Below are 27,679 nucleotides of genomic sequence, written 5' to 3'. Positions count from 1 at the left end.
AGACAAGTGTGTGAAAGGGAGGATAAACTCTTGCAACAAGTGAGGAATAATCTGTTGTCTCTTCTTTGCTTAGGCTTTACTTGGGGAAACTTCAGCAATTTCACTATTAAAGCAAAGAACAGAGTAAGGATCTCAGGTTTTAGACCCAGGATTGTATCTGACCTTGATGAATACATTAGATTATGAAGTTATGACCTACTTTTTATCAGTGTGTTGTCATTGCATGTCTGCTGCTCAAGGAGAATGAATGTGAGGGGATGCATTACTGGCCATAAACATTCTGACTGAAAAAGCAACTAGGTAATTGCTTTATAAAATATTGAGAAAGGGCCCCTGTGCGGGGTTGGGTAAGTGTATAAAATCACAATTTTAAGTCTTTACTAATTAATGATCCAAACAACAAAACCATCCAACCAACCAAATCCAGAAAGTCCTTCACCAAAAAGATCCAACTAATCCCTTGATCCTAACTGGAGGGCTCATTTCCTTCCTGTGAAATTTTTAGTATGTCTCAGCACTTACCAACGCAGCTGCAAGATGGGAAATCATACTGGGTTTTGGCAGGTGTGTCCAATAAATTTTTTACAGGAGTATCCAATAACTTGGAAGGTGAGTCTAAAAAATTAGTGAGAACAGTTCCAGCTGTTCTTTTGGTTGGGGTTTTCTCAGCAGATGAGTTTGCTTGTTGATCTAAGATTGGGGTCTGAGTATCAAAGTCTGCAGCACTGGTGTTTCTGGATAGGATGGTAATAGGGCCTGCTGTTTCAACCTTCACATGTTTGGGTGACTTGAGAGTAAAAGTCTTGTGATCAAACAGTGATTTGACCTGTATTTGTTTCAGCTGCTGTTCCATTGTCTCGATGATGCTCTTTTGTTGCATGTTCTCACAGCCAAAGTGCTGATTCTCTTGTTTAATTGTTTTTTTCCACATTTTGTTTTCCAGCTGTCCAGCCGAGGGACGCATGCAGACGTTAGACTTTGTGCCAGCCTCGATTTTGATAGGCTTGCGCGCTGCACCGGGACCAGTCTCGGGTTTGGGTTGCTGGTATGCTTGTTGCTCCTGTTTTTGCAGAAGATGCCACCTCAGAGCAGCATGCTTTTGAAAATCCTTAGTGGTTTGGGACTGCGAATGACAACCTCGCTGCTCTTGGGAGTGTGGGACAGTTTGCTGGCTGTGTGGTAAGTACCGCTGAGGAATCTGCGTAGCTTGTTGACTTGGGAGATCTTGGTTCAGGCTACCACCGTAGCATTGTGTTTGCTGGAGTGGTGGTAACTGCATAACTGAAGGTTGTTGTGTCTGTTGCTCTTGTTCTTGAAAACAGCGATTCACATCTTGTTTTGCAGACAAGCTATTGGGAAAATACTGCACATGCTGCAAGTCCCGCATTTTGTTGGCTCCGAAGCATTCAACACTTGTGGTGTTTTCTTTCTTCTCAGGAACCAAGTGCATGTTGTTTGGGCAGGGATTCTGCAGACTAGCATTTCCTTTCTGAGTGTAAAGGGGAGCTTTGTTGTTCATGCTCTGTACCTGCTCCAGGCTTAGCTGAGGGTTATGCAGTGGGAATGCAGCTGATTTAATGTATTTATTCCCAAGTTGAAAACATTCATCTGCTTTAAGTTGATTGAAGGATGTCCTGTCTAGCAGCTGCTCAGCATTGCTTTGGGAGTGGGAAATGGTTTGGGGCAGGTCTTTACTTTTCATTTGCAGAGCCTGTTGCTGGTTTGGGGTTAACTGAGGAGCACAAGGCAGCTGCACCTGCTGTGCTTGTTTTTGAAGCATCTGTTGCAAAATGTGTGAATGCAAGAATGGTTCTTTTTCCCTTGATTGGGGATTCAGGTGCTGCTGTTTCAGTGGGGCCCCTAAAGGCTGTTCGGCTGGTTGCTCTGGTCTTTGCTGGAAATGGAGCTGCTGGACTTGGGACTTGAGCAGAGAATCCACCTTCGTGAGCTGTGGCTGCGTTGAGTGTTTCTGGAATGGCAGCTTCTGGTCAGCTGTGGGACGCGGCTGTGGCTGTGAGTTTTCGCTTTTGTACAGGGGAGGAATTTGTTCCTGTTGCATTATCTTCTGGCTCTGGGGCTGTCCTGAAGGCCCCTTTAATGCATCAGGGCTTTCAGCATACTGCTTTGTATAGGTTGTTTCAGCTGTGTGTGCCTGGAACTGAAGAATTGATCGTAAATATGCTTCGCTGGGCTTTTGGGGAGGCTCTCCCTGGCGAAACTGGGTGGAAACCAGTTCTATCCAGGCTGGCTTTGAATAATGTTGAGCCTGTTGCACAGGCTCTTTCACTTGGTCCTTCTCTTTGTCAGGAGGAATCTCAGGTTCTCTGTGTCCTGGGAAGTGCTGATAGTGTTGCTGTAAGTCACCCTCACTTCCATGCCCTTGCAGGTTCTGGAGGGGAGGCTCTGGCACCGGTGTAATTTCTTCTGGGAGCTGCTGAATTGAGGCGGCCACAGCAGCTTGTGGGGGGCTTTCATTGACATCTTGTTGTGATGTTTGTGCCTGCTGCAGAAGTCTTTGCTGAGGGTGCAGTTGTTGGTGGCTGAGGCTGGGACTTTCTGACATTGGTCCTTGCTGTCCTTCGTTCTTTATCTCCCCAGGAAGAGTTTCATCACATCTGTTGTCATAGGAACGGTGTCCTTCTAGCACCACAACAGATGGTGCAGTATTCATGTCCGGAGCAGGAGGAGTGGAGGAATCTTTGTGAAACATTGAGTTGTGTGTAAAGTAAGCACCATTTTTTTCTGCTTGCTCAGAAAACCTTTCCAGAGTGGTGCTCTGAGCTTGCAGGTTACTGCTGGAACTTAGAGAGAGGTCATGGTTGGGAACCTGCCCTATGCTTCCACAAACAGTACTATTTCCTATGGGTAATTGGTGTGGATCATAGCTTGGAATACATTGCTGTAGCTGTAGTTCTGGTTTCTGAAGTGAACAGCTACCTAGCAATACAGGTGGTTTACTGGAGTCTTCTGTGTTGTAGACCTCAGTAACCACTACAGCTGGCACTTGAGGCAGCTCAGAGTTTGAGGTCTGTGGAGAAGTGATCTGCCCTGAGGTATGGGATGAATGTGTTGTCTTGTAAGACAACTCATTAGTAGCCTGACTGGTTATGGCATTGATATGAGATGTGTTCTTCTGCATTGCTATGGAAACATGTTCTGGATAATATTGAGACAGTGTTTTCTCCAGGAGTTCACCATGCATGCTTTCCATGGAAGAGGCAGAAACTGTAGCACCATTAGGCATTGGCACTGCCTTGTTCTTAAGTAGTAAGACAATGTCCCTGTTGTGGCAATTAATGTTTTCTTGCTCCTGTTCATCCTGAATCAGGACATCATGAGGGTTTTCTGAACCACCACTGTTGTATCTTGTAGCCTGTATCAAATCTGAAGCTTCATTTTCTTGTCCTGTCAAAATCTCAGATTTCCTTTCACTATAACAATTGGAGATGCTTGGTTTTTCTTTATTGTCTTCTGGCTCAGCTTTTTCTCCATTTACCTCTTGTTTCACTTTCTTGCTCTCATGAAGTCCATACAGAGAGGGCTCACTAAAGGTGCGTTTTATCCCACCATTTTGCAGGTATTTGGAGTACACTTTATTTTCTTGTAAAAGGTCGGGACTAACACGGTTGTTTGGGCTTCCCTTCAGGTGGGGCACTCCATAGTTGCTTTTAATGAATAGCTGCTTGTGGTCTCCATTTACTTCAACTTCAGGCCTCTCTGTGGCTGGACTTCCATTCTGTAGCTTCACTGCAGACGGCTCTGCTTGGCAAATGTGAGAAGACTGTGGTATTAGAAATGGACTCAATCTATTGCCATCAACATGGTTGGTTCTGTCCTGTTCCATCTGGCCTGCTCCGGGGCCATCCACAAGGCTACCCTCTGAACGGATCTGAAAGAGAAAAGAAATGGGAGAGGATCTAAGTCAAGTTCAGTTTCCATAAATGGACACAAATTACTGGTAATTCCTGCAGCATTCAAGCACCCATCTTCCTGACCAGCTTTCACGCACAACATGAGGGGAGCAAACACATCTGGGGGATATTTCACTGTCCTGTCACATTTTGCAGCCCTGTGTCTCCCTTTCTTTCTTTCTTTCTTCCTTTCTTCAAGAAGAAATTCTTGAAGATTTCTTCTTCCAGAGAGTGCAAATACAGAGTGACTCTTTCCCCCCATTTAAAACATAAGCAGCTATTTTACCAAAAAGCATTTCTCCTAATGGTGTAAAAAATATTCTCTGCTCTTGAGTGATTTGCACAGACTACTCTGTCATCACTTTGTCTCCTTGCTAAGGCAGAAAGTCATGCCGAAACCATGGTTCCCAGACTTGGTGCTAATCCCACTCCTTGATTAAGTGTGCCAAACCCCTTTGTGTGACTCGAAGGATTATTGCCTCCAAGCTTGCCAATTAGAAGGGAAAACCTCCATTTCTCTGTCTTCAGCTGTCTGACAAGATCTTTTAAACTGGCATTCCTAAAGACCGTGCAAGTGGCACGGTACATGTGAGACAAAGCCATGTTTGACTGCTGTTCTTAGGAACTCCTACAGTTTGTCCACATCTTGGTAATGTTAACAGAAACAAATCTAGAGATTTTGGAAAGGTTTGATGTGGTATTTTTTCAGGTATTAATATTAATATCCATTCAATTTTGCATATAGACATCAAGCATGGCTTAAGGTATGCATTTGGGGTTTGAACTGAGCCTCTCGGCTGTGGAGCTAGGTTGGTTTTTCTCCTTTCCTTCTTTGTTTGCATGTAAAATCCCATTTTCTTATGCACTCTATATTTTCCTTATAAAATGAAGTTTTTCATTGGATAAAAGTACTGACAATGTGCAGTACTGACAAATTCCATACAATGACAAGCTAATCCTGTTCACATGGATCTTCCCAGGATTTACAGTTCCAGTTCACATAGATAATGCCCTTGTTTGACTTTGCTTGTAATTTATTCTTTGTTGGCTTTACGGTTCTCAAGCAATCACAAATGACAGAGGACAGACTGACAGAGGAGAGGGTCCTACAGATGTGAGATTGCACAGGGAAAATTTGGATCATGCATATCTTTGTCCTGAAGCTTTTATTTTTGGTTTGCATGAAGGGGAGTCTGAAAGGTTCTCCTTTACCAGGTTATCCCTGGTTGAACTACAGAAGTCTTACATGCAGCTGGTATCGCCACTACTTGGGAAGGAATGCTGTAGAGAGAAATTTATCCTGTCATGGTTGTTCATCTCATGCATTTATCCTACACTATATTTTTGTCTGTTTGGTTGGGGTGACATGATTCTAAAATGCTTTTAAAAGTAGTATTATTTCCTGAGATTCATTCCATTCAGCAGAATCCTCTCTGCTTTGCAGCTCTGATTTCAGTATCAGGGCAATTCAAACATACATCTTGACTCGCAAGCATCTGTACGATGACTTGTGCCTACTTCCTCCTTATCCCAAACCCGGGCTTAGATTCACTTTTGACCTCCTGAAGTTTTTTCTTTTCTTTCTGTACTCAACTTATGTTTTGTATGACAGTAGTGGAGAAGTTTTCTCTGCAAATAACAGTACTTAAAATTTAAAGAGTTTGTGAAGGGAAAGGTAAGAACAGGGAGATGGAAAAGAGTGTTTGTCCGTCTAGCTTATTTTCTTGACAAGGTAACATAGGCTTCTTCTCTTCTAGATATATTTCAGTATATTTCCCAACCTAGCTTTGAATGAAGTACCACAAGACATGAGCCTGTGCAGCTTTCCCAGGAAGATGATACTCCCACTTAACAGAAAGCAGCATGAAAAGGATTCCTCTGATGTGTCATTCTAGGCCCGGCAGCAGAATGATGCTCCCAGAGTGTCTCAAAAAGAAAATGTCAGCCTAATTTGGAAACCATTCTTTGCCTTCACACCTTTCATACCTAGAAACTGCAGCTGAACCACAACTCAGACGTATGTAGGCTGCTGTATTTTGCCAAGTATGAGCTGAAATAAAAGGCACCATGGTAATTAACACTGTGCTGTTGAGCTGCTTCTAACATATTTACTTCTTTAAAAAAAGTTTTAGTCTGTGTGACTGAATTGTGAGAAACTTCCTCTGGTGCTCAAAATTCTGCCTTGCTGCTTGTATTCCGGTGTGCTGTGTGGGTTGCAACTAAATTCCTTCAGAGTTCTCAGACAATCTTCCTTCTCAACTCCTTACTGATAGCTGCAACACCTTTTTGTTTAGAAGTGGGGGCTGCCCAACTTCTCTAAACTTGGCTTGCAAACCCCCCAAAGGAGCACATATGTACCTCAGAAGAGCCTTCGGTTCATGCCGTCCTCAAAAACCACAAGGTCACTTCACTGTGTGACACAGGTGATAACCTGTAATAATTTGTGGTATTCTTAAAGACCTCGTAAGTCAACTGGCTGCCTCAAATTCTGATTACATCCAGTGTAAAAGACATGGGTGTTAGACACTGCAGAGGACACAGGAATCATGTGGTTCTTTCAAATATTGTTAACTCATTATCTAAAAGTGACAGATTTGCTTTTTTTGGAAATGCATCCAGGGTGGTGGTGACTTTGCTTTATACTTCTGTCTACAGTCAGTTATTCACAACCCTTGAGTCACACCTGAGTACAAATCATGCTGAAGCAGCTACAAATCATGGCAATTATTTGTAATTGAAATCTGGCAAAAGAGAAATGGCAGTGATACCTTTATTACTGGTTTTAACTGGACACTAGGAAGATACACTTGATGTTAGTACTAAGCAGACCATACCTTTCAAAGCCTCTGTGTTTTTTACAGTTGCTGTGGGGTGAACTGTCTGCCTCTTGAAGTAAATCTAATTCTCCCTAAGCATAACGCTTAGCCTTTCTTCTTGTTCCCATAACTGTATTTTATCCAGACCGTTTAGAAAGCTCTGCATATTTTTCTTCAGCTATACCTCATTAGAAATTCAAGTCACATCAGCAGCATCTGTGAAACAATTACTGCATCTAGAACTGACTCTGCAGTCTAATCCATCATAATTATGACTGGCCTCTTTGAAGATGCCATGATGCGTGACTTAAATATAGCACATTACTGTGCAAATGGATCAGCAGCTCATCCCACCAATATGCGTTCCAGTTGTAATTCTGTCCGCCGCTGCCTGGCTTTCTCAGAGCCAAGCAATGCATCTACACTTATTTCTTGCCACATGTGGGGCACAAACTGGAAACCAGGTACTGGGAGAGTGTTTGAGAATTTTTTGTTTGTTTTATGGGCAAGTTTGGCCTGTTTCTGCTGCCTCTATCAATGTGTGAATACTGACAGACTGTGGAAGGTGGTGCGGGAGCATAACAAACATTCCTGCAGTAGCAGGAGCACTCTGTTATGTCATTTTCTTTACTTTTAGCCAGATCTAAAGGTTCTTGCTTCATTTTATCTAGCACCTGTATCTGGGGAGTTTGTGCACACAAAGCTGGTCAGATCAATGAATAGACAAACACCTACTGTAGGGGAGTACAATCTTTGGCAATGCTAGGCAAGAGTCCCAACTAAAAAAATAGGTGGGAGAATGCTGTGTCAGAATACTCCTGGCCCTAAAAGGTGAGATGTCAGATGAGTTGTTTCCCCTTCTGGGGTTAGCTGGGATAGAAATACATCTCCTCAAGAGTTTTTCTCCCAAGCAGAAATATACCTCTGCAGATCATGACCTCAGCTGACTTGTGCTCGAGTCATTATCAGGATGAGATACACAGGAGCTTGTCAATGGCTTGCTAGGTTGTTCCTGGACTGCTGCCACAGCCTTCATCCTACTGGCACCCTTCTGCCACTGCCACATGATACAAAGGTCTGAACTGCTCCCAGACAAGAAACCCTCACAGCAGCTTTTAGAGAGGAGGTGAATTTACTTGTATGCCTTGCCAAGCTCCAGTTTGGTAAACTGTACTTTCTGCTCACACTCTCCTGCTCCTATCACCTGGGTGCAGTTGTTGGCTTCTGGCTTAATTTGGTGTGTATTATGATTTGTGGTCATGCAACTGCTTCTCTCCTCTGAAGCTCATGCTGCTGGCAAAGAGGTCTAAATCCTGAAAAGCCAACAAGTGAAAAAGCTCCTAATGTGAAGGCATTTTCCCCCCCTGTATTTCATGAATTAATGACAACTCAAGAAAAGGCATGAGCAGAGCTATTCCTAAGTAAGGGTTAGTCCTAAGCAGGGACACTCACACATGGCATCTTCTGATTAACTCTGTGTCAAAGTTTTCTCTTGTTAAACATTGGAACAAGTCATGTAAGCAGTTACAATGATGCTCAACACCATGATCTATAGATGTGCTTATTATGGGATGTCATTTTTCTCTGGCCCAAGTAGCAGTTGCTTCAGCTGTGCCTTGGATTAACACCTGTAAGCAAGCTGCAAATGTCACTAGAAGAGAAAAGATGTGCAGGAATTCAGATGGCTAATGGGTGGTGAAACACATCAAAGCTCCTTAGTAGTGAGCTGTTTCCGTGGCTGCTGGGATAAAATGTTGCACACATGAACATTGTAGCATAGTTTTAGGGTTTCCTATATGTTTCACACATAAGGTGCACTGTTTTCATACACTGAGAAACAAAGCACGTGGAAACTAAGAGGAGAGGCAACACCAACACTATGCCTGCCCAGACTCATCCCTGGGGGTTTTTTAAGGCCAGACTGGATGTGGCTCTGGGCAACCTGATCTAGTGTGAGGGGTCCCTGCCCATGGCAGGGGCGTTGGAACTAGATGAGCCTTGAAGTCCCTTCCAACCCTAACCGTTCTATGATTCTGGGAGGTTTGCCATTTGCAGAACAGCTTCTTCCCAAGCCTGGGCTGCTAGTTTGTAATAAATACAATACCATCAGAAACCAAACTCCGTGTGGGCTTGTTGTTTAAATATGGGTTTAATGTGCTTTTCTGAAGCCAACACACTTATGAGAGAATTATAACCCTGGTCCAAAGCAGATTCAAAAGAGAGACTGCATTCATGCCTAAGGTGAATGGAGGCTCTAAACCCCACAAGATGCCCTAAGGCATACTCTGCTCCCTAGCAGCATCTCTGCTGCCCTGCTGCAAGTGTGGTGGCTGTGGAAAACACAGTGAAACTTCAGTGCAGATGGCCCCAGAAAGACAAGGACACTTTGTTGCTAGCTAGGTTCTATCTGTGGCTTACAATGGGGTCCTTTTGCACTGCATTCAGCTGTCTCTTCATTTGGATGGTATATTTATTCAGTACACTAGCAGTGCTTTGGAAAAAAAATCACATAACAGTGCTGAGCCATCTCTGTCCCTTGGTGTTTTTAAGTTAAGGCTATATTTCTTTCTAAAATATGTGTATTGCTCTCTCATGGTAGCTTTAAATAGCAGTTAAGGGGTTAATCTAGAAAGTACTGGATGAGATTCTGTGACTGTATTCTGCAGGAGGTCATATTACGTGAACATAATTGTCTTATGGCATTTAGATGTACAAATAATCTGTGTCAAACAACAAAATGTGGGATGGCTAAAATTTGTTACCTGATTTATTGCTAATTTGTCCTTAATTTACAGGGGGAAAAAGTGACCAGTGAATATAGATATAAGCAGACATAAGGGAGTGAAGAGCATGGGATTTGTGAAATATGAGGATTAATAATTCATTAAATCTTATCTGAGCCAGAAGCCTCATAATTCATGCATTTAAAAATCAACTAGTGCTAGCCTCCCATCCATTTATTGACACCAGTCCTTGCATTTCAGTGACACAATGATGTAACTGCAAAAGCCTTTGAATCAGTTTGAATTTTGACCTTAATGCAGAGGCCAAGAGAGTAAAGCTAAGCTGGTCTGCACAGTGATTTCCCCTCACTACATTATATAACCATCAACAAGAGTGGATCCTGCATAATATCCACAGAGACATGAAAAATTGCACTATTTTAACAATTGCATAAAATCAAGGGGAAAGCAAATTAAATGCCTCTATAATAGGGGTGGAAAAAACCAATTATGTGAAGGAAATGAATTGAGGAATATAAAATGCAAGTAAATAGGAATGATAATGTCACATTGCACAGCTCTCCAGTTCCTATTTTTGTTGTGATCTGTGTCCTATACAACCTTTGCACCTGACTCTATCATGTAGCACTTCTACCAGAAGGGCACAACTCTTCAATTTGCTTGCCATCTCAACATAGTATGACAAGATTAGAAATGCTTCCCAAAAGGTCAAACTTTAGAACCAAGTTGGATTTAAGAGGCAAAAGGACCTTCCTGCTGCCATAACCAGAAGATTGAAGATGAGGCTGGCACCTATGCTTGTTCTTGCTGCTTTCTGTGATTTAAATTTAGGATATGGTGGATCCAGGTGGCTTATAGTGGGCAGGCCATCACACAGAGCTATATTACTTCCCAGGTTAGCCTGTTTGACATTATCTTGGATGTTGGTTTGTCCGTATACTTCAAGAACCAGCACTGCCCAATTTCTTGAGCACCTCCTTTACTTTTACTCATCTTTCACAAATGCAGGGAAGCTGAACTAAAACAGTCTTTCACCTTTGCTGGTTTTGGGAGTCATTACGGTCTGACAGGAAGGCTGTGGGGGATGTGAGTTCCAGTCTTAAACACTGGATATACTTAAATCAGTGTGTGCCCAGCGAGATGATTCTGTGCCCAGGTATCATGAGAAACTTTCTGTGTGCCTGTGAAGTTTGGGCCAACAAAATGGTTTTAGATTATGACCCACACAGGGCATTGTTGAGGTAATTCACCAGTGCCAGTGGATTAAACATTGAGATATATGCTGGGGTAGGAAAACAGAACCAAGTCTCTTTGTTTCATGGACTCAGACAGTTCTCATGCTAGGTTAGGTGTGTTGAACAAAGGCTGGCAAGGTAGGGTGGGAGCTGCTATCAGATGTGCAGCTGATGCTCAGGCCTGGTTTTCATTTCTGGACAAATGCTGATATCTGAGGGATAAATTTCCTCTCAGTTACATCATGTGTCAAATGGTAACAGTGATACTGGCTGCTGATTAAAATCAGCTATCCCAGAGCTCCTGCTGCTCCAACCCAGCTCTGTGGTGCAGCATGCCTTTGTGAGCATGCCAGGATAAGCAAGTGTTGGTGGCTGAACCCTTCTTCAAGACACACTTGATATTATCAACTTGCCATTTAGGGAAGGTTACCAAGAGGTCAGTGTCATCATTATCTTCCAGTTTCTGTGATCTTTGTCCATCTGGCTTCAGACCTGGATCTAGTAGGGATTTCTCGGGCTGATGACTTCCTGACATCCGTCGAAGGTCGGTTATCCATTATGATTTCATCACAGATGCTGGCAGAATTAAGTAATTCTCTATTAAGTAGTACATCCTCCTCGAGAACTAGAAGCAGTGAAAGAGATTCTCTTGGCTCTGTTCACCCTGTACTATAAGGAAGAAAGGGAGGACCCAAAGGAAAAAACACTGGCAAGCCAAAGATTTCAGAGTTTCATCATGTTGGGACAGTAACATTAGAAAATAGGAACAAAAAAAGTCTTGTTTAGCATGTGGGTGGAAGAACTGATCAAGGAGAGTAAAACACTGTGGGTTGCAGTGTCCTCAGGAAACCTATTTACTCAACTCTGTTTTTCATTATCCTTTGAACTTCAAATAGGAAATCCTGTTGGTCTCCTAGTTCTGATGAAAGCAGAATTTTGGATGAAATGCCATTTTCTTAAATTTCTTCTCCAGAAGTTGAAAGTGAAGGTCATACAAAGAGGAGAGTCGGGGCAATGCAGAGACCAAGGCTCTTGGTTCTGAGGATTACTCTGACTGTTGCTCCCACATGTTCATATGGTACAATACAGCTTTCAGCCCCTGCACTGTCCTCACTGTGGTAGCATTTACATTCCTATACACTTTTCTCCTCTGATTTTCTCCTGCTTCTGCCACACCAGGGTTGGGATGCTGTAGTGAACTCAATTTTCAATCTGCTCTTCTTGATCGCTGAGAAATGAGAGGCACCACAGAGAGACAGCTCCCACACTACACAGAGTTGTGTGATTTGATTTTAAAATGTCTTTTCCTGCCCACTTGTGGTTTTTTTTTTTTAATTTCCTTCCAATTTGTGCCTTGCACAATTTACAAAATCCAACAAATTGCTCATAAACACATGGGAAAAAATAAGTTTATCAGGGGCCTGAGAAGAGTGCCCTTGGCTCTAGGGCAGACCTGTACCGGTCCACACCAACATGTTGTCCAAGGTCTCTAATGATGAGAGTTGCATAACAACACACAGTTTCATGCAGTGGTTCATTAACCTCACTTATTAGAAAGCTTCTACTATTTAAAACATTACCCTAATCATCTCTTCCCATCTACACCAGACTCATGGAACACTTTTTTGTTGGTGTTTGTTTTTTTTTCCTTCTGTGCTATGGCTTCTTTCTCCCCATGTAACTAAAAACCACTATTACTGCTTCCCCCTAGACAGAATAAACAATCTGATTCGTGACATCTGGTCCCCTCCCTGGGTGGATCTATACCCATACCATTTGTTCCCTAACCAGATGCATGGAGGTCACAAAGCAAATGCAGCAGTCTGTTCTTGGGACACCTCATGCACATTGCCACATTCTGCTAGATTCCCCCCCAGTTCAGATCTTTGCTATCCAAACAGCTCTGATATGTGCCTGTACAACATTTAGAATACCTGTATGAAGTAACCTGGCTTTTGTCTTGGTAACTAAAATCAGTGTTATGCCCTCTGCTTGAGAGGCACTGTATAAATCACACTGAAAATCAACAGAACAGGCTTGTTACTTCTCGCAGAGCTTTATCAAGGTTATTTCCTTAAAACTTGGCTTTTAGCATGTTTTAAGACTGAGCTATTGGCACAAACATCTCTTCTGACTTCTACAGTTGCTGAGGCACCACAGAAGATAAGAATCTAATGCATTTTTAGAGTTCTATTAGAAGATGCTCTCTGGAGCTATGGTTGCTATTCAGCTTCTTTCTGTATTCATGTGTGGTCTTCAGGAGCAGTTTTCATGTGGGTTATTGAAATCTACATGCAACAATGGTATGGATTATTGTGCTGAAACCTACATCCAATTCAAGTTTCAATTGCCTTTCCAGATGTACAAGAGATGAAAGACAAGGTGTTCTGCATGACCACAGCCAGCTGATGACCTAAGAGCAGTCAAGACCTATCCTTGATGAAAGCACAGCTCTGGGAGAATAACAAAACATGGGAGCTGGTGCTGCCTTGCCACAGTTCTGAGCACACGAGAGCTTGGCATGGGTAGTGTCGCCGTCTCCTTCAGTTTTAGTTTGGAGATGATGATATGGGACTACATTTTCATTCTGAATACTCAATATACAGGCCTGGAAAAACTTGGTCATTGACTAATCTTAGATAAAATACCTCTGGCCCAAACAAATTCTAAATCAGGAGACACCCATTTCACATCATGCCAGCATTTATCAAGGACTCACAGCCTGACTTCTCAAGGCTGGCTTGAAAAGCAGATTTTCAGTAGATACTATCTTGGCTACAGTCGTTTCCCTCCCTTTCTAATTTTAGCTTTTTATTACTTGGCAAGAGAGTTTTTAGCTTTTTCTTTAGAAGGTCTCTATTAATCCTGTTCAGAGGATCAAGCAACAGGCTCCAGTTTGTGTTTCCACACAACTAAGGCCACCTCCAAGTTCTTTCTTATCTTGTTACTTACACGCTTACTTACATAGAACATGGGTTTTATCTATAGCCATTTAAAACTTCTTAACATTTAGGCATGAATAGACACTATAGGGGAAATCTTATTTATTTCCTGTCAAGAAATATTTAGTCAGAGAGCTACTACAAGAAAAATCTTATTACAGGGAAACGGAGTATTTGCCTTTCTCTGGTATCTCCCTTTGGTATTTCAGGAAAACTGGAAACCAGTAAGTCTAGGTTTTGTGAAGGAGCTGTTTGTTCAAAAACGCAGCTCTAGCATGAAGGTTTCTTCCTTTAACCAAATTGCAAGACTGGATAAAAACTTGGGATGGCTGTGCTGAGAAAGGGTTGGCATCCCAGAATGAGCTGGTGTTCCCGCTTTCCTTTCATTTCCCATAATTCAAAGCACATTCTTTCTCCTGTTTAAATTTTCTTCTTTATGGCAAGATACAACATGAAGAGACAAAAAACTTGCTGCCGCCAAGCTACAAGGGGTGGGGTGGGAAACTGGCAGATTGTGTTTTAACTCTCGCTAAGAGTTTCAGCCTCCCGCAGCTGACACTTGGAAGAGCAGTGTTTGAGCAGTGCTGAAGGGAACTGCAACACTCCTCTCTCTGTCCTTTCTTTTCAAATGTTTTCAAAGCTTTGAAAACAGTCAGTTGTTCTTCATTCTGGCAAGTCGCCATTTGCTGCCGGCTCACATCAGTTCATAGTCTTCTGAGGTATCCAGTGGCCTGCATAGATGTGAAAGTGTTTGAAGCTCTAATGAAAGACCTTTGATATTTTGGGTTATTTAAGAGACATACAGAAATGGGCAAGTTAAAAGAGCTGTTGTCAGATCTTGCAAAGCTCACTTCATATTCTCAGTCACAAGATACCATTTCACTAATTGATTATTGTCTGTCCATAGCACAGTCACGCTCTCAGTGCACAAAGCAGCAGTGGATGAAAAGCTCACCGTTGCAAAGTATGCACTCAACTGGATTTGCAAAGCTGGGAACTATAGAAAAACCTAAGCTATAGGACTACTTTGCATGAAACTCATAAATTGTAGCTGAGACTTTTTTCAGCTTAAGTAAACAACTATAGATGGTGAAAAATAATGGAAGCATTTTGTATGTCTCTTTAGCCTTCTTTGGAAAGGTGGCAGGTAAACTCTCCTCAAAAGAGTCAGGTGACTTTTTGTTATCTAAATCCATACCTCCAGCAGTGAGGACCTGATCCTGCAAGTCCTGCAGAACTGCTTCTCTTGGCAATGTTGTGTGAAGTGCTTGCCAGTCTAGTCCTTCAGCCAGAAGCCTAAGAGCTGCAGTGGTCTTGAGGCCAGGAATGCAGGTGAAGGGATGAACGCCTTGCATTGTGCTAATCAAGTTCCCATAAGCTTTCCTTCTACATGAAGTGTGATTGTGTTGCTGCTGTTCTTGCCAACATAAACCTTCACTCCCTGTTCCATCCCCCCTCACCCAAAACATGCCAGGGAAAGAACAGGGTTGGGGCAAAGTAAAGATGTTAGGCCTTAAGCTCTGACATATGCAACCAGTTTTGCTCAGGAGAAAATGCACTGCAGTCTGTGCGTGGTAGCATTATTTCCACACAGCCTTTGGGGGCAAGGAACAGCTGCTTTTCCTTTAAAATGGAAAGTAAAAAGTCGGGGCTGGGAGATGAAGGGAGACAGCTATCAGGATACTACGTGTCTGATGCAGTCATTTAGGCTAACATGCATGCCACTGCTGAATGCGTTCAAGGCAACTTTATTTTTGGTTTCTTAACAATCTGAGGGTCAGACAGGCTGAATATGAGAAATTGAGCAAATAATTTTACTATGGGAAGGGTGAGGGACAATGATGAATGGCAAAATTTAACTGCTCATTATGCCCCCCAGCAAACAACCCCTCCTAACACCCTCACCTAGCTCATAAAAGCTTACGTGTAATTGATGTGTAATAAATCAGAGGCATGCCTTAGCTCCCTAAACCAAAATGATCTTAAAAGTATATGACAAGTATTGATGATTAAGCAAATATTTTGAAAACTTAGATGCATCTGAAATAAGAACTACAAATGAGATGGGCAAAAAAAAATATTCTGAAGTACCTGCAGGTAACCTTAACAAAAATTATGGAGGACTAAAACAAATCAGGTAAGCACTAGGAACTGGGTATGTTTTCCCATACTGCTGTGCATCAGCTCTGCAGTCTGCCACATCCTCCAGACAAATTATGGCATAATGCTGTTTAGAATCTACGTTCAGGGTGCTGGTGCCTCCCAGCCCATCCTGTTCCCTACCTTCTCCCTTTGACACTATTGGTTGGTTCCAACACACCCGTGTTCCTCTCTTCACATGGAGGGGCCATACAACTGATACAGGGTATGTGCCAGCACCACCTCACAGGGCCCCAGTCTGACCTGGAAACTGATGAGGATCTCAGCAGCTCCCAACCTCCCCCTCCCTGAGCTCCTAGCCCTTTTTCCCAGAGGCATGGAGGCAAAGATGTCTTCTGAGCTGTCAGAGGCTTATGACAGGTGACTTATCTCATCAGGACACTGTCTACTCTGATGTTAAATACTTGTTTGCTCTATTTCCTTCTATCCCACTTCCTCATGCACCACAATATAACCAGGCAGCACAAAGTTTTAGTCTCTGCTTCAGTTTTTCTGGCTTCATTTGAAAAAATTCAGTGCCTTAAAAACAGCTGCTACTACTCAATAATCTGTTGGTAACTAGGGCTGATTTCTTTTGTTATGCTCTCTGAAGATTAAATTTTGCACTGGAGTCTATTGCCTGAAGGCGGCTATTGTACCACAAGATACTCAGAAATCAGCAGAAGGATGTTCAAGCTAAAACAGAAACCCAAAACATTTTAACTCTAGCAGTGCTGCTCCCAGTGAGTTTGAGGAAAAAAATCTGAGATTACGCCAAAACCAGTGTGGTATTTTGGACTGATGGCTGAGGAGCTCCTTTCTAACAATGCACACAGCCTTGCAAAAGAATGAAACCTTCCTTCATGATATGAGAGATTCTTCTTTGATGTTGCTTTTAAATCCGGATTTGATCAAACAGGCTATCACACAAATAACTAGATACTAGTAAGCACTGCTATTGCTTTAGACTGTGAGGAGGGAAACACAAAGCTCAAAGATTTGCAGTCTCTTTTACAGCAGACCCATTAGGCAGTGCCTACATCTTCTGAACACTGAAAAGCTCCATCAGGATTACAAAGGAAATGGCTATAAAAGATTAAAATATGTGGTCAGCAGTAATAAACCTCCCTCTATATTTTGTCTTAGATTGCATGTGTGTTGGAGGAAAGATTGGTGTACTTCAGATAGCAGCAAGGAAGAGAGAAAGAGAGGTTTTGAGAGAGATTTTCCATGACAAGGTTAACAAGAGGAAATGGATGGGGATAGAAGAATGTGCTCCACAGAGCTGCAGGAAGTTGAAGGAAGGCAGCATAGCAGCTGGAAACTAGAGCTGGAAACTTTAAAGTGTGCACAAACACAGTAGGTTTTGAAGATGAAACTACCAGGGATTGCCAACCGACCTAGTCTCCAAGTCTATCCTTGCTTGGATACTCCTGCAGCACCCACTGAAGACAGCCTCTCCCCCCGGGGACTGGCAGGCACTGACCTTCATTGGGTGTTTATTACAGAAGGCTTCCCTTTTCTCAGGTCAGCTAGGAACTAACTGCATAGTTTGCGCTAATTTTACAGGTCATAAAAAGTTTTTGTTTAAAAAGGGATGCATACAGAATACCTGTGGGGTGTGTGCAGAGGAGTCAGCAGAGGACTGCAATGGAATTCTGGATTAAATGATTGTAGCATTTTATCTTCTGTCTTCTCTATTACATAGAATTTTGATAGTTATTCAAAGGCCCCAAAAAAGGCATGAGAATCAAGAAAATTCCTCCAGATACGGCTGATGAGAGAGGCCTGCCTTCTTAATTGAAAGGTTAAGGTCTGCAACTGTGGCACTCATTGCCAAGTACCTGAAATCAGTTTGATTAAAATATGTCTTTATAGGAACTTGCCCACATGATCCTCTGTGTGTATGGTTCGCTGATCCTGCCCACTTGGCTCTCCAATCCTTTTCTCCGAGCTAGTCTGGTACAAGCAACCATGCTCATTTGACCTGTGGAATTTATGAAGCCACTTCTTTGAGGCTATCTGTCTCTGGAGAACCCCCCTACTCCCCAGAGCAAGCAGTGGGTTCCTGGATGATGCTAGGGCTTGTGCATGACACCACTTAATCTTCATATTACGTTCCAGCCAGAACATCAGCATCAGCATTCACCAGTTATTTTGCTCATACAGGTCAGAACCACAGATACAGGTTCACAGGCAATTACAGTAATCAATAGGTAACAATGTATAACATCTAGGAAACACACTTTGTAAGCACTTTGAGTACTGTAAGAGGCTGTTACCTCTTTCTGGTATAGTATACAGAGGCAGATTAATTAAGGCAAGTACTGCCACCATTATTTTTAAGAGAAAATTTTCATTTCACATGTGACAACACGAGGACAGTAACTCATGCACATGTCACACTGAACAGTAACTCTCCCTGAAGGACTCAGGGTACCCAGACAGCTACCACATCCCTGACTGACTCAGCTGGGAAACTCCAGCACATTTTCCATCCCAGGGGAACGCAGCCTGCAAAATGCTATTCCCACCCTTGGCTCCTCTTCGGGCACCTGGCAGGTGATGTATCTGGTTCTTCAAATACTTAGGAGATTTAGAAGCTAACATGAGAAGTGGGAGGCTGTGTATCTGCCTGTTCAAATCACAGCTGATGTGTGTGCAAAACAGGGACCACAGGCCATGCAGTGTCTACAGCTTGGCATGGCAAAGTGCAGAGAACATAGTACAGCATATAGTTTTGGGGTTTTTTTTCTGACCCAGAAGTTTAGGGATGACCTGTTCATAGGTACTGCAAATGAAACAGTTTTAAATGAACTTGGTGACTTTAGATTTAGCAGGTTTTCAATAAGCCAACTGAAAATAGGAGCAGCCACAGCATCTGTTGTTAACTTTTGTACTCACCTGTGGCCGTACCATCATTTAGATTTAGTTTTAGGTGCAACTGCTTAAGTGCAAAATGATTTGTTACTGTATGTACACTTTTGTCTACATGTACTATAGGTGGAGAAGAGGACCATAAACTTCTGCATCTGCTGCAATGGGCAGGAAAGCTGGCATTAACTAGACTAGATTTTACATAGAAACATTGGAGACTCTAGTAACTGAGAGGTGCCACTTCATTTACAACAAAAGTAGGCAGCGGTGGTATTTTTTATATTGACTGTGCCACAGGAACTCCTCCACTGCTCTCCTTCAGTAATACTGAGCTTTTCATTACTTGACAATGTTTATTTCCATTCTTTGTCATTTTGGCTTGAAGGGAAACTCTTCTGTGAGCCTTTTGTTTTAAAACAACAACAAAGACAGTCTAGTTTCTGTATTTCTTAACTTCTCAAAGGGAAAAAAATGATTTGTAATGTCTGAATGAAAAAATTAAGAGGGATGCTACTAAGTACTCGATACCTGCAAAGAGCAAAGATCATCAGCTTTCAGTGTCATAGTTAGAAATTGCATTTGAAAAAGTTATGCTGGTCATCTGCTGGGAAGATTAATACAGTTCTCTCACTTGTTATCTTTTGGTCATGACACAAAACTTAAGTCACCATAGGTGATCAACTAGAAATTGTGCTTCTTCCCTTAAAAATCTTTACTGACTTTAAAACTGCAGAATGCTTTACAGTGAGAAACTGAATGAGTAATGGACGGACATAAATCTCTTCCTTTCTTCAGTTCCACAGTCCTTACAGTTGGTTGTTTTTATTGTCTTCATTTCAACATTATTTATAGTTGAGAGCTGCTGAGGAAGGAAGAGAATTTGAGCAAACCTCATGCCTTTTTGTCCTACAGAAAAAGTTCTGGATTACTTTTCCTCTTATTCTTCTCAGTTTTAAAACAGAGCTAAGGTTTTCCTTAGCTATCTTTAGGGGCGAGGAAAAGAGATTATTTCTTAACTTTAAATGTCGTTTTAGCAGAAAAACAAACCTTGCTCATAATGAAAAGCAGGATCTTCATTTTGTAGCAGGCAATACAAGTGGTGTAGCAAGATTATTGGCTTTGCAAATGTGAACTCTAGCTGTATAGTTCAGATATAAAATAGGAATCTTTCTGGATTAGGAGAAAAAGGAGTTACAGAAATGCACACTTTGTCACAGTTGACCTTTTCTCTCCTTGAGCTCATGGGTGTTTTCTCAAGAAGTAGAAATTCTTGTTCTTGCTATGCATGGAAGAGATAAGGACAGTTTCACAGGGGGAGGCAGTTGTGTTTTCCTAAAAGGTGAGTTACTATTTATGGAGGGAGGGAAAAAACAGAAACTGCTTGGGTAGACATTTTGCCCAGGGGAAGGAGAAAATACACAGTATCATTGCTGAGATCAATTACACTGAAAAGACTGCAAGAAAAATAGTTAGGGAGAGCAGCAGGGGGGGATCCAAAGTTTGTAGAAGGAAAAAACACCTACCAAGGGTGGAATGGCAGAGATCAGCAACCAGATTTGGGGTTTTGAGAGAAAGGAAGGATGGGATGAAGTGGGGTTTTTTATCATCATCTGATGAAATGTTTATTTAAGAGAGAAGAAAAGAAAAATGCAAATACAGGAAATCTTCCTGGGCCTTGTTTAAGAAACCCTGAGAGTCAATAATGCATTGAATAAATCCTGCCTTAAGCAGGTAATGACTTGAAACTCCCTGCCGAAAACAAAGGTGGCTCACAATGAAGCTTGACAGATGCAGAAGTGATGTGACTGTGAGATGGCACAGTTATTCCAGTTTCAGGGATGATGGGAGTTTATCTAAGGATAAAGCAGGGGAGGGATTCCCTGTGCCAGGTCAGTGTGGGGGAGAGATCCAGGGGGAGACCAGCTGTCTGTACTTACTAACCTTTAATCTAGTAGGACAGCTTTGTTGTGCTGCTCCAACACAAAACAGGTTAGATTGAATGCCAGTGAGGTACTGGCCTCAGAAATAATTTTCTGTTTCACTGATTTAGGTTCTTGTTGTTTTGTCTTCCCCTCTCTTTGTATGTAAAACAAGTGCTCCAGAGGTTCCTGAACAGAGGTTACCCTACTCCTTTCTTAACAGCAGCATTGCAAGCAACACGACTGCTGCTGGCTGAGGAGCTTGCCAGCACTTCACAAAAAGTCCTGATAGTGCGTAAATTCAGATCTTCACCAGAGAGATAATTTTATGTGGTCTGCAGAAGAATAGGCCTTTGTCAGAATGAGATGATAGCTGACTTTGTTGGGGAGGGGGAGGGGAGGAGGAAGGGAGTTTTCTCAGTTTCTGTGTATTTCTATTCAGCTGCTGCAGAAACATCCCCATCTGCTTTGAATCTACATTTTAATTCCAAACCCTAGCAAGAAATGTGGCAAGCTGGCTTGCTCTGCCTGGCAAAGTACATGCACAGCAAGCTGTTCCAAAATCCAGGAATGTAATAAACTTAAAGCCACATTACCTGGCTTTGTGTTCTGTTTATCCATATGATGATAATCAGAAAATTAATTTTGTCACTCTGTCCTTTAGATGTTGTCCTTTACTCAACAGCATGCGCTGCCTTTGCTATCTGCTGTGTTAGGACAATTTAGGTTGCCCAGGGAGGTGGTAGAAGCCCCATCCCTGGAGGTTTTTAAGGCCAGGCTGGATGTTCTATGATTCTAATTTGCTTTAAGGAAGTGACACTGTAAATAAGAAAACTCAAACCTATTTCTTTTTTCTGGTGAAAGCAGGGAGTGGAACTTTGCCTGCTCTCCTGCATGATTAATAGGTAGTGAAACAGAGCAAATTAAATTGTTGATTACCCTCATTTATAATGCTTCTATCTGAATTCATGTAGTATGAAATGGTTTTTGCCACTGACATTAGAATCTTGAATTATTTTTCTTTCAATATATATACATATTTGAATGCTTAACAGCCTATTTTAGCTTTATGGCCTGCACAATTTGAGATTTTGCTTGCCTTTCCTAGTGCAGGAAATCTTATCCCTAACTGTCAACAGGTGTCAGAAACAGAAGCAGCTGGAGCCAGAGCTGAACAACATTTCTGTTCTGATCTGATAAAGTTGCAAATAAACCACATGTAACTTCTGTTATGGACGCTCAGCAAAAGCTAATCGTGGTGCAGACCCTAAGTTCATTTCTGTGCCTGTTTCACAAGCTGTAATGGGGGATAGGCAGTGATAAACAGAGTAACTTGCTAGCTGACAAGAAACAGAACTGCCTCTTAAGTGTTCCTGGCTGAAAAGAATCATAGAAATGCAAGTTATTTGCATCATGTTCTAGAGAGAGTATAATTTAAAGGGGATTTTTTTTTTTGTGATGGAAAGAAAAAGAACAAGAAAAACTGTTGAAGCAAACTTAAGCTGTTGTGAGAAAAGGTGAAAAGGGTTTACTGCGAGCTGAAAAGGAAAAGATTTGAAAGATGCCTGTTCAAACGCTTCATCTGCCTGCTAATTTTAATTAAGATTCCTCCTTTGTAACTATGCCACAGAGCCTGAGTCTTAAAAAAAAAAAAAAGTTATCACCAGGCAGATTTCTGAGTCTCCTGATTGAATCATCATTTTAATCTCTTCACTGCCACCCCCATCTCCTGAGCAGAAATCTCATCATCTTGTGAAGAAGAAATATTCCTTTCCTTCAATTCTTCTCTCTCTCTCCCAGTATTCCCTCCAAGTTTGGAGAACTGGACAAATGCAGTGGTCTTTGCAAAGAAATACCAACCAGAGACAAAAACTGGCTGGATTTGCCTGTCTTTGCTCACTGTCCTTGTACTTTCTCAGATCCTTTCTTGTCTTAGTGCTTCATGTTTCATTTCTGTTCTCTAACGACATACCAGAAACACACCATGGCTGGTGGAGTCCCAACCTGCTCTTTTGTGCTGCCCTGCTCCAATCCCACAGAGGCCCAGCCAGGTTTATTGAACTGGGTTGCTGCTCCCCATTAAACACCACCCACTGTACCAGTCTGCAACTCTCCTAGCAACACAAAAAGGAGCAGGGAGGAAAAAATAGAAGTGAAGAAATCCCTTCTGCGTCTTCTCCCTTTGCCACCTTTGTAAGCCACAGATCAGCCCAAGCAAGGTCTGCCCACAGGGACATGCTAATTGAGATGCTGTTTGGCAGCAGACTTTGTCCTTGCACAAATGTTCACAAAATGACTAATTAAAAACAAGCCTCTTGCCCTGCTTCCTTCCCTCGACAAGTTAACATAGGCATGTTTTTCCTTTCATTATTTTATGGACAACAATAACCAACACACTAAGGAAGAGCACTTCGGGAACAGCTTTTCCTGATAAAAATGACATGGGTGGTTGTCTCTTTTTTCCCCCCACACCCTGATGGATGCCTGCTTTGCAGGGAAGGTACAAACCAGAAGGAAGTCATGCAAGAGAGAGGTGAATGGGGAAAAAGGTGGGCTGTTCCAGGCAACTTTTAATTACAGTGCAAAAGCAGTAAATACACTTCCCTGTAAGAGTTCTGCTTCTGTTGTACCAAAAGCACTTGGGATATTCAGTATGAGAAAAAAGGATTTTCTGTGAAGGCAGGAATGTTAGGGTCTTAGTAAGGAAAACCTGCGGGCTCTGCTGCTCAGCTGAGTGTCTGTCCTCCCACAGCCTTGCTTGGAAACCAGAAAGCACAAGTAGAAGTGCAGAGTGCTGCATTACTCCAGAATGCACACATGATGCCAAATGGGCAGAGCTCTTAATTACATCATAGATAATCATGTTGTAATCACAGAAACATGCAAGGAATGGGAGTAGTTTAATTCAGGAAAAATAGCTAACTGGGTTGTGTAATAGGGAAAACCAGTAAATGAAGAGCTCAATGGTGAGGTGACTGCTGCAAAGCAGCCAACAGAATGATCTCCACATTGATCAGAGATAATGAAGCAATAAGCTGGACTTTTACCTAGCTGAGGTGTGTGACTAACATGAGCTCTGAGTGTACATCAAGCACTCGGGAACTGTTTTCACTGTTACTCCACTGCATATGTGTGTGTGTGCATGTTCATTATTGTCTACACTTGGGAATAACTGCAGTGAAACTTTCAAGCACACAGAAGTTTTACTGTAGGCAGAGTGGGCAAATCTTCAAGGGAGAAAGGAGTTGACTTCTTGCGAGGACCTTAATCTCTAGGCTTGGAAAGGAACACAATTGCTGTACTAGAAAAAGCTGTATGCACATCCATGTGCTTTGGAGGCAGCCTCTTTCGCTGGGTGTGAGCCAGCTGCCTGATAGGAACATGCTGAGGAAGCAGGTCTCAGCTCCACATGCAGCCAGCCTGCTGGTCCAGCACCCACAGCACACAGGGATACAGAAGGGAAGCTGTGTTTACTCCTGCTCAGACAGGGAGGGGACAACAGTGGGCCACAGGGCAGGTGGGCAGTGGGTGTTGTGCTTCCCAGCAACCCTTGGGCAAACCTTAGCAAAACTTCAATACAAGACTGAAGGAAGGCGCAAAAGATGGGCCAGAGTGTTTGTGTACAGAGACCTGCAGATGGGCACCTCACAGGGATTTACAAGATCATTTTATTAGTTAATGTAATCAGAAGCTTCATGGGAATTACAGAAGTACCTATCTGACTCTAGACATTAAAACATCTCTGGAGAGGTGGTCCTTAGGGCCTGTTTTGCCAGAAGTCAGGTACACAGGTTTGGTGACCACAGCACACACAGATGAGATGCCTGCAAACACAACTTTCCCACAAGGTACCTGAGCTCTGCTATGTACGGATGGTGCTTTGGTAGCCAGCCCACCAAAATGCCTGCTTCTGGCACTCGATTATCAGTCCTCTATGTAGTTTGTGGAACTGCAACTGACCTACATGAGATCCTGGTTGCCAGTTGCAGTTGCCAGAAATGGCCTTCTGAATCTGATGTAAAATTGTTACGCAAAGCAAGACAAGGGCAGTAGCAATTCCACCTCGAGCTGTGTTACTGGACCTCACTTCCTAAGGAGGCAAATTAACTCAGTTAGGAAGGACAAACACTGCAGGAAGCAGGACTCATGTTTCCGTATGTTAAACCACCTTCCCCTTATGTTAGCACCAAACCCTCAGCACAGAAAGACCTAAAGTCGCTTGATTTACAGGCACCAAAATCTGTCTTCCTCTGAAACAGTTAATTACATAATTGTCCTGACTGAGGCGAAGGCAAGGAGTGAAAGGAGTGATCTTTCCACGTGGGGTTTTCATTTCTATAAACTGCACAGGATACCTTGGTAATCTTTGGGACACACAGAGCTATATATAGACTTGTGAGTAACTGTATTAGAGAGCATGATGCTGTGTGCAAGCCAGAATATTCCCACGTGTTTTCAGCCACGTGCTTCCCTTCCCCCCTCTAGCCTTGCACAGGTCCTTCTAAATCACTTTAGCACTACCTACAATTTTTTTTTTCTTGCCTTGCATGGTAGTTATTTCTGTATGAATACCTCATAGTCTGAGACTTCCTCAAAATCTCCCAGTTTGTCTTGTGGTTTCTACTGAATAATTACCTTTACTGTAACGCTCTCCCTATTATTCTGCAGTGAGCAATTATACTAAAAATTGCTAGAGAAGCAGAAGTGCTATGCCATGAGAGTCAGTAGATCAATAACTCCAAGGGGCAGATGGTCCTTCTACAACTGGTACATACCTGTCATTATCCTGAATTACTTAGAGAGCTCTTATGACCTGAACCTTAACCTCAGAAATGTCTTTCCAGGCCACGCAATCACACAAGGGGTTTCGGTACTGTTACTTGCATTTTGAGGTTTAAGAACACAATACTTTAACTCCTGAGCTGAAATGCAAATGCTACATGATTCTGACCGGAGTGGGAACTATTCCTGATTTGGGACCCATGTATGCTTTCCAAGCAGGTAGTTCTGGGAGCATCAAGCCTCAGGAAACCTGAGAGTTCCATGGGTTTGCTTTTCTTGGGCACCTGTGAATTTCAGCAGAAGCTTTTCCTGTGGCTGGAACATGTGTAAGGGCTCTCTGGCATTTAATGAAGTTACACATTCCTTGTTCCCTCACTTGGGATGCGTATGGGGTTTTTCACCTCTACCAAGCTTCCAATCTTCACAGCAGTTGGAGCACTAGACCTTATTACACATGGTTGAAAGCGGCCAGTTGACTCAGACTCTTTGCAGGGGGTGGCCAGTCACATATACATGGTATCATCCCATATTATTCATTTTGCTGGGAAACTAATTTATTATCTATCTTTCTAGTCACAAAAGGGATGTATGATGGCAGTAACTTGTAGTAGTCAGCAGAACAGTCACTGGTATTAATGGGTAAGGGAAATATGTTCAAATAGAAAAGAAGTAAGCTGTCAGACATACCACCTTAGACACAGGACACCAGGGAACACTACCTGTAAAAAATGGAATTAGAGAGGAGACCACAAAGAAGGGTGATTTTTAAACATGCCTGTCTAAACTGACTCCTGGACCCTGCAAGGTCATTGGGGATTACATGAGAAGCTCCTCTGGAGGCAGCTGAAATGTTTGGGTTCACAGAGAGGTGAGAAGGTAAGGAGTAAAACCAAGCAAGCCCTTTTCAAGCAATAGACTTCCTGTAATTTGGGACTTGTTAGAGGACAGTACTTAGCTGTCTTGTCTTCTGAGGAAAAGAAACTTGGTAACTGATGTCTTGAGAAAAACAAATCATAAGTGTTTGACAGTGCACCCAGAGCAGTGCTTCAGAAAGGGGCAGGGTAGAGATGTGGTGCAGTTTAGAGAAATTCTGGATTTTTTAATGCATGTTAAGTCATGCATCTGCAGGGCAGGAATTTGGCGCCAGTCAACAAGCTTTCCCAGAGAACAATTTCACACGTTAAATTGACACATACATGAAAGTCTGAAGAGCCTCAGAATCAAAAGGGACTGGAACCTAGGAGCACGTTAGAAGTAGCCCCTTCCTATTTTAATTCAGGAAAGGAACTGCTTTGGAAACAGTTGAAGATAGTTGCAAAGATTGGTGGCAAGAACTGAAGAGAAAGGTTTGAAGGATGTGAGGGTAAGCAGAAAATGTGTAGGTGCTTGGGGAGAAAGCAGGCTCCAATGAATTAAATAAGAAGAGTGCTGTTATGTATCCAGATCCAGATACAGACCTCAGTTAGATGGGAGAAATCAGATGTCTGCCCTTTTTTGGGACAAAAAAGCAGTGAGAAAAAAGGAAAAATCTTAAAGGAGGGCAAGAAGAGGTGAGTGAAAATCTGCAATGGAGAAGGCTTGATATGAAAAAAAGGGTTCTGGACACAGTGGAAGAAAAAGCTTATGAAAGCAAGTTTTGAAAGAAGGCAGTGATGCTTTTCAGCTTGTAGAAAGTGAACAGAGCAAGCAAGAGGTGAAACAAAGTTTATATCGCCAAAAAAGGAGATGATATAGAAGTAAGACTGTCTGGTTTTTCACTTTTAAAGCCAAACCACTAATGAAATTGTGAGGTTTGGCTTTCTGTGAATGATGATTGTTGCTCTTACCTACTTCTAGAGCCAGCATGATGTGACCAAATGGTAACAGTGATGGGCATGATGACAGAAAGGTCTTGAGGGACTACACAGGCAAAAATATATGAGGATGAATTCACCCATCTAGCTAGATCATAATAGCTGCTATGAAAGTCCCCTTCAAAATGATCAGATGGCTTATGCGATATCTTTCCTGTGACCCATGGAACCGAATCTGTGTCATAGAGTAAGGTCACTACACTGTCAGCTGGGTGACAAACCTAGACTGAGCATTGACTCGGGATTGCAGGCTGTGGGCTTTGGGCCAAGGGATGTCGAGCGTGCCACAGAGGTGACGTGCGTACTCCCAGCGGAAGGCTTCCAGCCGATCGGCACGCCGCCACGCCAGCCCCGCGCCAATTCATGGAAAGGCAACCGGGCTGCCTCCAAAGGGAGTGACTCGTCTGGCTGTCCAGATGGATGTGGCGCTGTGCTGGCAGTAGTGAAAGTCTGGCAGAGAG

At 42.6% G+C, this 27,679-nt stretch overlaps 1 protein-coding gene across 1 annotated transcript in view; it reads right to left on the bottom strand.

Moving 5' to 3' along the window:
• TET2 (tet methylcytosine dioxygenase 2) overlaps positions 1 to 27,679 on the bottom strand; it is a 74,068-nt gene that overhangs the window by 21,489 nt on the left and 24,900 nt on the right. The window contains exon 2 of the mRNA XM_068136856.1: positions 523 to 3,889. Coding sequence (XP_067992957.1) covers positions 523 to 3,889 — 3,367 coding nt within the window. The remainder of the gene's footprint in view (positions 1 to 522; positions 3,890 to 27,679) is intronic.

The sequence above is a fragment of the Melanerpes formicivorus genome, unplaced genomic scaffold (assembly GCF_026170545.1).
Source record: "Melanerpes formicivorus ecotype bairdi unplaced genomic scaffold, bMelFor1.0.p_v2 SCAF_4, whole genome shotgun sequence".
Taxonomy (NCBI): Eukaryota; Metazoa; Chordata; class Aves; order Piciformes; family Picidae; genus Melanerpes; species Melanerpes formicivorus.
This window is presented reverse-complemented; position numbering and strand designations above follow the sequence as displayed.